Here is a 13,300-nt window from a genome sequence, read left to right as displayed (position 1 = left end):
GACGTTGCACTGCCAGGGAAGAAACCAGCCGCGGAGTCCTACGGTTAAAAGGTACTACCCTTCTCTTCGCGGTAGTGGTAAACCGTGGTATTCCGGTTGCCGGGGTGCTAGGCACGGCGGCCACGAGATGCTCCAGGAAGGTGAAAGGAAGGAAAAACTGGTTATCCCCACCAGTCAAAGGAAGAAGACTCTCCGGACTGGAGATCTCCTCTGTCGTCGAGAAAAGTGGTGAGACGGTTCAGGAGGGCTCCACCGGTGGCGTCGTCGTTGCAGGTCGGCTCAGCTTCTCCCTCCTCGGATTCTTAGGTCCTGTGGCGACTTCTGAAGTTCCAGTCCCCAAAGCCCTGCTTTTATGCAGCACACCCCCATTCACTCAGCCTAGCTGTCAATCAAACATGCTAAGTGGTGAGCCGGCCGGCTCACCACTTGGGCCAATCACACAAGAGTGCGACTTGAGTTGCCAAGGCAACCCAGTCCAGGGTACCTAAACCCCCTCCCACACCCTCTGTGGTACTGCTGGGGGACTCACTAGGTTTGGGAAATTAGCCTTACAGAGTATTCTCCCTAGGTTTGGGAAATTAGCCTTACAGAGAATTCTCCCTAACAGTGAACTGTTCTTTTTCTTGTCCAACTCCTCATCCGTGGAAGAGTGGGACAAAGGCCCCTCCTCAAAGGGAAGATCAAGGATGCAGTCTTGCATGTCTGGGTTAAACCTGGTGGCTTTTAGCCACGCTGTCTGCCTCATTAGTGACCACGCAAATGGCCCTGTTGGCTGTGTTGATATGAGCCACGGACGACTCCATTAGGTCCTGTGCCAGTAGCCTGGCTTCAGCCAGTCCCGCTTTGAAGGAGGTTTGCTTGTGTAATGGTAGATCAGGAAGGAACTCCGCAATTTCCTCCATATCCTCTGGTTTGCAGCGACCAGCATCACGTCTACGTTAGCTTGCCGTAGGTGAAGGCAGGCGGAGTATACTTTTTTCCCCATAGGCCTCCAGAATGTTCTCTTCCTTGCCTAATAAGGCAGAGGTAGATGACGATGCAGATGTCTGTGGTTTGGAATCTATGGATGCTGCTGCCATCACGGATGAATGAAGTTGGGGGTGAACCGATAAGGAGTGTATCCCCTTCTGCTTGCCTGTGTTTAGCGTCCAGCCGTTTGTGGGCCGTGTGGAATGGTGCTTGGACCAGTCCTTTGTTGCCTGGGCTTCCACGTCTTTTTGGAATGGGATGCCTGATATAGTGGACAATCTGATTGTTGGGACTTCCGCTAGAACACCTGCTTCTGGCTGTTCCTTCTGAGGCTGAGGGATGCCCAGGTACTCGCCAATCTAGTTAGCCTATCATGGAAGGCCCTTGCTGAGGATGAAGTGTCCAGATCTTTGTCCGTGTCCCCCTGATCCGCTGCGACCTGGGGGTCTGCAGGAACCAAGGGCGGTGTTGCCGGAGCAGGTGTGGCCTGGGGGGCTGCTAGAGGAGGGGACAAGGCTGATGCTAGTCTGTGTGGGAGCCGGTGCGGACACAAACTACTGTAGGCGGCTGCAACTGGACTGGACTCGAAGGCTGTGTAGGCATAGGCAGAAGCAGGCCTTATAATTCCCCTCAGGAAGCCACCCATTTGAGGAGACTTCTAAAAAAAAAATCGTTCCTCGAACGCTGGAAACGTGCGCTCCTGCAGAGGTACTGAATGCATGACCGGCGTGCAGGACTGCGCTCTTGCAGTGCCGTGCTAGCCCCGAGTGTAACTTGCCTCTGCATCACCCCTGCCCCGAAAGGAATGGGTAAGATATACACCACGTTACCTGTGGCATGATCATGTGAGTCTCTTGCACACTTGGAGTGAAGTCTGCCTCTGGGGTTCGCTGGATTGGCGCTTGTCTGCACGTGCTGTTTGCGTGTCCATCGTAGTGGTTCTGGCCTCTTCCCGTTTGCTTGTGCGTGTAGGCTCAGCCTTCCTGTCCTGGCACCTCAGGTGTGGACCTGGTGGGCTGATCGCCCTTGGACATGGATCCGGTAGTATTACTGCGTGTAGGACCCCCCTCAGGCATAGGCCTGATACTAAGGCGTAGCCCCGCAGGAGATTTCCCGGTACAAAAGCCAGCTGGCCCCTCAGCGCTGGGACGGGGCGGATCTGTGGATCCCTCGGCTGGTAGCGCAGTGGGCCTCGGCACCCTGGCTGGTGACAGGGCAAGGGTGGCCCCTCCCGCCAAACTGCTTCCTGGGGAAGGAGTCATCTTTGCGGGGTGTTTTGGGGAACAGAACACTTAGCTTGGCCTTTGTTTTCCTGTGCACGTACTCCTTAACTTGTTCAGGTGGAGGTCTGGAGAACAGCACCCTACACCTCACAAGCTGGTTCTTCAGTGACCAGGGAGTACAGGCGTTGCACGCCAAACAACCGTCCCAGCCTTGGTCTTCGCTGAGGCAGCGAGTGTGTGGGTCCATTGCCGGAAAGGATCCGTTGCAGGACGGGCACCTACTAAAGTCCACCGTGGCCAACATGCGCCGGGAGGGCCAGGGAGGGAGGGGGGGCTAGGCATCGGAGGCCAATGAAGATTTAAGTTCCTAAGAATTTGGAAGACTGGAGAAAAAAATGAAACAATAAACCAAAGAAAAAAAGAGGGACAAAGAACCAGGGGAAAATTTGGAACAGCATGGGATTAGGAGGGAAAACAACGCCTCAACCACATCCCAGGTGAAGCAGGTCAGCTCCTGTCAACGTGGATAAGAGGACTGAGGTGTAGCGGTGGAGAGCGGAATCAAGGGAGTGCATGCTCCTGGAGTCACGCGCCCACGCACAACTACATTTAAATGGGTAAAGAAATTTTTTCTGGTGAAAAAGGCTCAGTTCCCCTCCCTAGCGAAGGACGCCCAGGCAGTATGGAGGAAAGGGAACGGGAAGCAGGAGTATGTATTGAGGCCAAGAATGCTGTTTTAGCCTGTCAGCAGGGCTGGCATTAAATAGGGTTGAGCTACAGGGAGATAGATCCTTTTTATAAAGGGCTAATTAAAAGCAAGAAGGCAGAGTTCATTAAACATGAGGGGATAGCGTGACATTTTGGAAACCTGCCGCTGGTACCGAAATATAGACAGGTAGGGAACTAGATTGTATAGATTGTAATATAATCCCAGATGAGTGGGTTGTACACGTATCGACTATTTATGGAGGGGGCGTTGCCGAGCCCCATCGGATAGGGCCAAATCACAAAGCACTGTCGGCGGTGGCATGCCCGACCCGACTTGGGGATAGATAATGTGGCCATGGCGAGAAGGTCACGGAGAGGGGGCAAGGTGCCGGGATCTGACAGAATTCCAGTTGACATGTTCAAGGACGAACTGGAAATATGGGAGCCCCTTTTACGGAAGCTATTTTCAGCCTGCATGAATGTAGATTTTATCCCGGAATCGTGCTGCTGGGCTAGAATAGTACCGATATTTAAAAAGGGCGAGAAATCTTCTGGGCAATTATTGTCCGATTTCTTAGCTTGATAGAACAGGAAAGATATTTGCCAAAGTCCTCTTAAAATATATCCAAGAGTGGGCGGATGAACAGGAAATTGTCCACCCCCTACAGGCAGGGTCCCAGAAAGGCAGAGAAACCATTGATCAATGCTTTTGACTCTTAGTTTTGGTTCAGAAATATGCTGCGCTGTAAAGAACCGCCATATTCGTAGACCTTAAAACAGCCTTCGATGGAGTCCCCAGGGACAACCTGTGTCAAATTCTTGCCAAAAGAAAAATGGCAAGTGGTCTATTGTCGTTGGTCCAACTGTTAAGTGCTGATAATACAGCAGTGGTCCACTACAGGCTGGCGGGGGAAACCATATCACAAATGCATGTTACTAGGGGTGTGAGGCAAGGATGTATCCTCGCCCCCTTATTATTCTGCATTTATATTGAAGAAGTGATTTGTGCCCTGCTAGAAGAGTGTCGGGACCGCCAAAACTGGGGTTTGAGCGATTCCGGCTCTCTTCTTTGCAGATGATGCCTTGCTCCTCGCGATATCGCCCCAAGGGCTAAGAGCAACCCTGGGTTCATTCTTAAAGAAGTGCAAGGAACTAAAATTGACCTTGAACAGTGACAAGACCAAGGTGCAAGTGTTCAAGCAAATATTAGCAAAACAGGTAAGATTAACTAACTTCGAGGGCCATGATTTAGAACAAGTTAAGTACTATGATTATCTGGGTGTCTGGTTCCACGAAAATGGGTCCTGGACAACCCAGATTACCAAGGCGTGTGCAAGTTTTGCTAAGCATGGTGATGGTGTGCAGAGCTTTTTTATACGTCATGCTAGAGGCGCTGTTTCCCCGGCCAAAGACCTGTATAAAAAAACAAGCTTTCACTTCATCCTCTTCTGGGGCTGAAATCTGGGGAAAAATCAAACTGGTCTGATCTGGGAAAATACATTTTTGAAGGGGATGCTTATGTTGTCCAGGGCAACCCCAAATGCATTAAGCCATGCGGAGTTGGATGTGTGTCCCATAAGCATTCAACTCACTTTTAAAGCGGTTATTGGTTGTGGTTATGGTCTACACTGGAACTTGAGGTATATTGTAAGGAATTGGCGTACCTGATTGGATCACAAGGGCGGAGTGGGGCATCTCGCGTGGCTCAAGCACCTTAAAAAAAAAAGTCCTTCTTGATCTTGATTAGATCCAGTGAGGATAGGTGACATTAGAAGAGTTAAGAAGGCTGTGAAAACTTGCTGTAGGGAAAATATGGTGGCTAATTATCAAAAATTGAAATTGGGTGAAGCCCATCTTACAATTAAACTGGAGTCTGGCTACAAGACATATCTAGATTGTAAAGATCCACTGTATGGCTGCAGGCTCTACATGGATTTCAGGATGGGCACTTTGGGATTTGGCTTAATTTACTAAAAACTGGAATACGGATAACTGTATTACGTAGCCAGTCACCGGAAACAAAATCATTTGTCCTCCTTTCCCCCAAACATGGGAACATTAAGAGCAGCTTACTTAAAACCATTCTGAGAATGGAGGACGTTCAAACAACAATTCTAGCCTTGACTTAACATAGTTTTATAATTTCTTAGTTGTGTTACTTATTTTACTTTCTATATTATTAGTGTTTGGTTCCATGTAGACCGCTACTGGGTCTGGAAGTTGCCTGGCTTCCCTGACTGCCTACCCCTGCACAAGACACGCTTTACGGTCGGTCTTTGCTCTCTTCAGAGCAGTGGCTGGGGCTAGGCTAGGCCGATACGATGTGTCTTCATAGGCAGACACTGACCCGGAAGTTCAGCGGGCAAGGGCCTTGCACGCCGAAGTTGTGCAAAAGTCAAGCCTGTTTGTGCTCGTCCGTGCTAAGGGAGGGGTGTGGGGGCTATCTGCAGGCTATGGAATTGATCAAAAGCCCACAGGTGATGTCCTGTGAGCAACTGTTAAAGGCTGCACCGGCTAACACAATATGGCCTTCAGGCTTTTTACAAACATCCTTGAAGGATAAGAAGTCCGACCATTCTGGTAATCTTTCGTGCACATTGCTAAATGCCCGCTCATTGGTGGTGCATGATTTGGCATGCTATGATCATTCTCTGGACATTGCCTGCAGTATAGAAACCTGGCTCCTGGACTGCTCTGGCCCAGCAATAGCGCAGGCGCTCCCACCATCGTACAGCATCATTCGGAGGGAATGCCCGTCCCCACTTCTGGCGGTGGGGTAGCTCTTGTTTATAGGTCTACTTTGGCTGCATATATGATTCCATGTGAACATGGATTTAAAATGGAAGCCTAGTTAGTCTAGCGATCACACCATACTGCTATGTTCTAACCGTCTATCGCCCCCTCCCCCCCAACCCCACGCTATGACTTTATGCTGTTTTAAATTTTGTTGCTGAGCTTTGCCTTAAATTCAATACATTAGTGATGGTTGGGGATTTTAATCTGAAAATGAATTCAGGAACAGACCAGTCAACTGTGCTGCAACAGCTTGTGTCTGGTCCTGATCATCAGTTAGGCAACACACTATCTTCTCTTTTCTTTACCCACTGTGGTTTTGATCTTCCCAGCCCTGAAACTGATTTGGTCGGACCATTTTGCAATACCTTTTCCCTATATTGGCTGAGGCCATCCCTGGGGTCTATCCCAAACCCAAAACGTGGAAGCGTAGTTGGCGATCTGTTTATACAGCCGAGGTGACCCAGTCCATTGTCTCAGGGTGTATGGTCCTTCCAACGGTGGACTTGGTGGCATTGGCTCAAGTGTTCACAAAGACAGCCGATTGTTTTGCTCCCGTCCGATCGCACAGACAGCGAGCTTCCCAGTCTGAGCCATGGTTTGACGATGCTTCAACACACTTGCGGCTTAAGCGGCAACAGGAAAACGAAACTGGAAAGGCTCCTATCTTCTGTCTGATCGTGTACTTTTGCGTCATGCTTCTATCTTGTTCCATAAGGCTATCTTAGCTGCTAAGAGCAGGTTCGATTCTGGTAGGGCAGAGTCGGCTCTCAATCAACCTAAACAATTATTTGAACTTGTGCGCTCTCTTTCCTCTCCTGATCGGATCAAGCAGGTGTCACTAAGTTACATGAGCTGTGTGACTCCCTGTCACGTTTTTTCCATGACAAAATTGTGGCCATTCGCAATATCATTGCGCCATCGGGTCTTGGACACAACGGATCTGCTTCAGTTATGACTAAAAGTACCCCACTGAGCAGGTGGTCCTCATTTTCTGTTTTCCGGCAGAAGACATAATAAGGGCAACACTTAGGCTTAAATCTGCCTCTTCCTTTGATTCTGTGTCTTTAGCTGTGTGCAAGGACATTATGCCAACTATTACCCCTTGGGTGGCTCAGGCCATTAATCATTCCTGCCAGTCAGGGCGTATTCCTTCACATCTGAAACATGCACTGCTGATTCCTCTTAAAAAAAAGCCTTCACTAGATCCTTGTCATGCTAATTTCCATCCAATTTCTTTACAACCTTTCGTTATAAAGTTATTGGAGTCTCTTATCGCTCCTTTTCTTTGTTCTTTTCTTGAATACTCTAGTTTCTTTGATCCTTTCCAGTCTGGTGTCTGCCCTTGCATGGGTACAGAGAGTGTGCTGGTCTCTGTTGTGGATGCCCTTGCCCTTCTCTGACCAGGGTGGAGTGGGAGCTCTGATTTTATCAGATCTATCGGCTGCCTTCGAAACAGTCGACCACTCCATCCTGCTGGCCCCCCTTGCCGGGGCGGACATAACTGGACAGGTACTATCTTGGTTTCAAACTTTTCTGGGTGATCGTGCACCAACTCTTTCTCTTGCCCCCTTTTGTTCTGTTTCTGTCCCTTTATCGCGTGGGACCGGCTTTGTCTTCCCCCCCTGTGTTTTCATCCAGCCCCTGGTTGAGCTCATGCATCACGGCCTTCAATGCTACTCATACGCTGATGATACCCAGATTATTCTGCGGCTTCATCCATCTCAACCTGATCCAGCATCTCAGCTACTGAGATGCTTGGAGGAAGTGGGTTTTTGGATGGGCTCTAATTGGCTTAAATTTAATGGGGACAAGACTGAGGTCCTGGTGGTAGGCCCTCCATCTGCTTCTCTTTGGACTCCCTCTTTTTGGCTTTCTTCTCTTGAGACTTTTCCAATTTCCGGTCTCTGTGGTGAAGGATCTGTAAGTTAAACTCCTCTTTCCTGTCCTTGGAGGCTCATGTGGCTACTGTATGCAAGTCTGGGCACTCCAAGCTTAAAGTTCTGTGTAGGGTATTGGGCTTTCTTCCTGCGCAGTTTCATGCTCCAATGGTTGCTGCACTGTTGCCTAGTGTGCTGGACTATTGTAATTCTCTGTATTTGGCCCAGCCACTCTATTTTGTTAATCGCCCCAAAGTGTTGCAAAATGAGGCAGCCAGACTGATGGCTCGAATTCCTTACCGTATGTCTGTCTCGCTTGCCCTCTGGCAGTTGCACTGGCTCTCCGTCACCGAGAGGGTTCAGTTTAAATCCATGTGAATTGTGGATCAGGCCTTCTATGGCCTAATGGCGGAGTATTTGCAGTGCAAATTTTGCCCATACATTCCTAATCGTCCACTCCGCTCCTCAGAGGCTTGCACAAGTTCAGTTCCTCTGGTGTGGCTCTGTCGGGTTGGTGGACCGGCCTCCTCTGTTGCTGCTGCAAGGTGATGGAACTTGCTCCCATTTAAGCTATGGGGAACGGCTAACCATCTATCTTTCCGTCGGTTTGAAGACTTTTCGGTTTGCCTGATGCCTTCAGTGGGGATTTGGCTTGTCTGACTGTACTTCTGCTTAGCGCCATGATGCCCTTGGGTGGATTTCCGCTCTATAAGTTCAGCTAACATAACTTTCCTAAAATCAACTGTAACTAGATGGTAGTCAACACAGTGGCCACGTTTATTCATCAAGCATGGCTGCCAAGGCAATGTCTATCAAATGGTAATACTGATTTACTGCAATCATTACTTCCACCAATTGAATAAACGTTGCTCAAAAAGATGGGTTGCAAGTCTTCTCCCCTATTATTGTTAGTAATTTTGTTAACTGTTATAACATTGCTGATGGAATGGTTTGCGAGAAATGTTCTCTCTCCCATTCATGAGCTTTTTTAACATTGAAATGATTCAAACACTGCTCCGCTGGAACAATTTTTGCCTGTTTGCACTGTGAATATATTGATCTCAATTTAAAGTGACAAGTATGCCAAAATAAGGTTTTTAACAAGGAACTTGCTTTTAATGTCGTCAGGGGAATAAATGTTGCTATATATTTTTAATTGCTTTGATCGTGTTTTATATTGCGAAAATTCTTTTAATACTAATGGAATGTTTTTATTGTTGTATGCTTTTATGGCTTTACGCCAGAATAAAGCTAATTTGTATTGTATTTTAACATTTGAATATTACCTGCAGGTAGGATTATTGTATAAACAGCATAACATATTAGAACTGATTGTGAATGCTTGTATGTCTGTATACCAAAACCAAGCTTCTTTTGACTTTGAAGTGAGTTGTCCAAAGAGAATGGGTGCTTGAGTAACCCATCCTTTGACACCCACATGCCCTTCACTGTTTGGTACAAGTTTTGTCAGTTGATGCTTCACTAAAATTATAACTGGGTGAGTTAAAAAGTCAGCCTCAATTGTGTGCAGTACTGATATGCATTGTTTGTGCCCCATACACTAGTATACGCCCATGAAAAGCACATCTATGGGATAAGAGGGCAGCAGAAAAAAGAGAAAATGAATTTCCTCCAGCTTCCTTGATACCATGTTCTAGTCCTACCTAAACAGCTATTGTAAATATTGCAAGAATGTACAATATGATGTAGACTCAAGCACCATAACACAACTATGAAAGTTAGATTCCAAACGTTTGCACTGGCAGGCGCTGCATTGTTTAAAGCTGGTAATGGTCAACAGACAGGAGCTTAGGTATGTGAATGAAAGCCATAAGTCAGAAGCTACTTCACCTTAAACCAAATGCAATTGTGTGCCGTCAGGGGTTTGCAGAATCCATTGTACAAACATCCCACTCCACTTATGGAAGGAAGAGGGCGCAATCCAAGAGACGTAGTTACATGAGCTTGCTTAACCTATGTGACGAGATGGTGAAACACAATCAATGCTTTTTCCATAAATCGTGAAGAGGCACTAGGTTGTAGGAGTGCATCCTATTTGCACTGTCACAGCTAGCGGTGCAAACTCCTAGATTTCCGAAGATGGGTTTTAAAGGTCTTATTTCAAGTGGAAAGATGAGTAGCTTTTACTGTAGTTAGGTTGTGGGTAGGATTCACTAATAGGTTTCTCTCTCTCAAAAGCCTGGGAGCTCCCTTCACCCTAATCCAGGTGACCCAAAACCCCAGATTTTCCAACTAGCAATCAGTAGCACCTATCACCACCAGCCAGTTATGGGCTCCCTCCAGCATTCTTTTAAGGATTCTCTAACCTACCACTCATCAGGTTTTTCTCAATGCAGATGATGTGATTTGGCACTGTGCCAATATCAGACACGTTGGTTCCCTTCCTCTGTCACTCGCTTTCTGTACTTTCCTTGATCTTACTACTCCCCTCTACCCTATTCTGACTTTCCCCTTCTCCCCTCCTTTCCAACTCCATCTGGTCAAGTTCCCCACTCTCCCTCTTTCTATCCCTCAGATATGCGAACACTGTCTCCACTCAACCCTTGCCTTTCACCAGACCACTCTCCTCTCTTTTCCCTACAGCCCTCTAGTCTCTCTACTCCCCTCTCCACACACCGACACCTACTCCTTCTCAACACACACACACACACACACACACACACACACAGTGTACATCTCTCACAACTAGCCCCTCAGTTGCACTTGGCAGGAACTAAGCCACCAACTCCTCAGCACTCTTCTCCTCCGTCCTTCCTCCATCTAGTCCCTCAGTCCGCCTCCACTCATCCTTATTTCACCCATACAACTTGCACTCTCTGTTCCACATTCCTTTTACATTTATATCGTCCTCCTAGATCTATCACTCCATCCCCCTCCAATGGTTCCAACACTTGCCTGATTCTGCTGGCCAATCTATGGCTAATTTTCCCAGGTGCCAGATCTCACAGGTGAAATGCTTCAAAACCCATTGTTAGCCCTGTCCCTTTCCCCCCATACAGGTCAGTCTGCTCTGTACGTGAGGTGCAGCAGGTTTGGTGTTTCGGGTTCCCTTTGTGGCGGCCAGTTTTTTCGCACTAGTGCACTTGAAATTGCATTTCTGCATTAGGCAGCATGTTATGCGCATCCTCTCTCCTTCTCACTCTGCTCGTGCTTCGCCGTTGGGACATCTGGTACTTGAGGTCCTGCAATGCAAAAGATTTAACTCTGTCCAGAAAATTTACTGGTGGGCATTGTGTGAGAGAAGCGCGTTCCGGGGTATACCAATCAATGGTCATGGGGTAGTCTTCGGGACTGAGGCCCTCCCAACTCCCATTCCCTGCCTCTGGGACAGGATTGGCTGTGGCTTCTACCCAGGTAGGCCCCTGCCTAGTTTGGGAAGGATCCATTCAGCCCCCTCACAGGGTCCTGTCCCAAACTCAGTCACAGCACACTTGATTAAACATGTAACTAAATCAACAATTGACAGCTTGTTTACCTACCCCACCTTAATATCTCAAAAGCCCTGTGTCCAATCGAACAGGTTTTCACTGACTTCAGAACTTTGATGTATATCTTTCCTACAACATACCTCAAAATGGTCAGCAATGTTGGAGAGGCATTTGTAAATATGTTTTTCCTTGTTGATATACTTGTGCTTACCTGAAACACCTTCACATGTTGCTAGACAGGCCTCTTCCGTTATAAAGTTGTTGCCATTGCCATTGCATCCACCAAATGTGAAACTAAAACACTTCTGCTTATAAGGATCGTAATACCAATGAGTAAAACTGGCACGACAGGGTCCCGTGTATGGAAATTCAACACAGCGCACTGAAATTAAAATACATTACAATCACTGATTGAGTTCTAGAAGAATATAAAATAGTGACACTTTTTAAAGAACAGAGAATTTTAGCTACTGAATACATGATGGCTGTTTAACCAGGACTGAAATATTAAAGGAATTATTTGAACTACAACATTTACGTAGATGTAAAGAGGTGGCAGGAGACATTGTGCATGGGGTAGGGCTACAGGGAGTATATTGATTAAAGGTAGAAGTGTTACAGTTTTGAAAAGTTATTTGCGACCGTTAAATAAGAGGTACGAGTCTTGAGATGGACGACTTACACGGCAGAGGGGAAACTTGCAAAGACTGTGCTCTTTTGAACATTTACTGTATGTCTTCATTTGGGTACGTTTGATTGGTGTTTATCACAAAGAGTGAGGAAACCAAACTCAAAGTTGGTTGGCATATCTCTGCAGCACCCCAAACTACAACTGAAAGGTAAGTGAGCAGACTAACTGCACTAAAATCTGTTAAAACATATTCCAGGTACACGTTTCATTTGAATTTCTTGTTAGCATTCACTGAAAACTATAGCAACCACCTGTGAAAAATGTAGCCATGTCAAATTGTATGCATGTTGGTAAAGAAAAAAGAAAAAAAAAGAAACAGCCTATAAAAAAATGGACTATCAGCACTGATCCATGCAAACCTGAAATTACTGGGGAACTAATCACCACAAAACAAGATCATTTTTAAACATGATGATGGCATGACATTAGCAGGTGTAGACAATAAGGAGAAACGAAGCCTATGATTTACAAACTGGCTTTTGTTAAGTGGAGGGGAGCTGAAAGATCAAGGCATGCATAGGTTTCCAAGAATTCAATGCGCAAGCCTTCACAGAACAAAATCAATGTTCCATGTAGACTGCAAAATAAAAGATAATAAAGTTCCCACAGGACACAAACCTCACTGTAATGACCACTCTCAGCTTTTTTCATATCAGTCCCCATTCGCTCAATTATGAAGCACTCCAATTCCAAGGAAAAAGTTACTTACCTGTAACTGATGTTCTCCAGCATGCAATGCATACAAGAACCGACCCTAGCATTCAAGTGAGAAGGCGTCCCCAAAAGTCTGTGGTTTAGGGAACCTGCTGGCAATTGCTTGCATTTGGAGTTAGATGCAGTGGAAAAGCGGTCGATCTCCGGACAACCCCATTTGCGGAACAGACTGGTTACTTGGTCCTGCTGCAACTCCCATTCATGATCGGACTGAAGCTCTCTACGAGTAACATGTTCTGAAAGATCGCCCAGTGCCATAGGGTTTGAGCCTCGACAACTGAGCAGTGGTTCGTGTCCGACACCCCCATCCCCCTGCTTCCTGATGTAGAACATTATGGAGGTGTGGTCTGTGAAAATCCTCTCCAGTCGAACTTTCAGCAGCAGCAAGAACGACTTGAGGGCCCAGCACATTGCTTTGTAGATCCCTTTTCTCCGGCAGCCAAAGGCCTCTGGGCGTGGGGCTGCCTGGTGTGGGCCCCAATCCATCCAGCGAGGAATCCCTGGTGACTGTTGGCTGAAAAGGAGGGGTCCGGAATGGGGAACCCTATGTAATGTGAGAGCGCACCCCCGACCATTGGATGGCTTGCAGGGACATCATTTAGGGGTCGCCAGAGGTCGTAATTGCGACCTCAGAGGTCTCCACTGCAACCTATAAAAAGATACCAAAATAAAAGAAAAGGTTTTTTTTGTTTTTTGTAATGCAAGCTCCTGGGCTGTGGCCAGCACCATGTGGCTCTTCTGGAGTGGCTGGCTTTCTTGTTCAGGCTCCTTAAAAAAAAAAAAGAAAAAGAAGAACAGGAGTGCCACAAGTATTACACTTTCAGCACTGACCCTAAATAAGAAAGAATAGGAATACCAAATAATGTGTCTTTC

At 47.0% G+C, this 13,300-nt stretch overlaps 1 protein-coding gene across 1 annotated transcript in view; it reads right to left on the bottom strand.

The window, feature by feature from the left end:
• The window catches only part of SPINT1 (serine peptidase inhibitor, Kunitz type 1), a 716,287-nt gene that overhangs the window by 310,319 nt on the left and 392,668 nt on the right, over positions 1–13,300 (bottom strand). The window contains exon 8 of the mRNA XM_069637577.1: positions 11,234–11,404. Coding sequence (XP_069493678.1) covers positions 11,234–11,404 — 171 coding nt within the window. The remainder of the gene's footprint in view (positions 1–11,233; positions 11,405–13,300) is intronic.

The sequence above is a fragment of the Ambystoma mexicanum genome, chromosome 14 (assembly GCF_040938575.1).
Source record: "Ambystoma mexicanum isolate Mex_15411 chromosome 14, UKY_AmexF1_1, whole genome shotgun sequence".
NCBI classification, from domain to species: domain Eukaryota; kingdom Metazoa; phylum Chordata; class Amphibia; order Caudata; family Ambystomatidae; genus Ambystoma; species Ambystoma mexicanum.
This window is presented reverse-complemented; position numbering and strand designations above follow the sequence as displayed.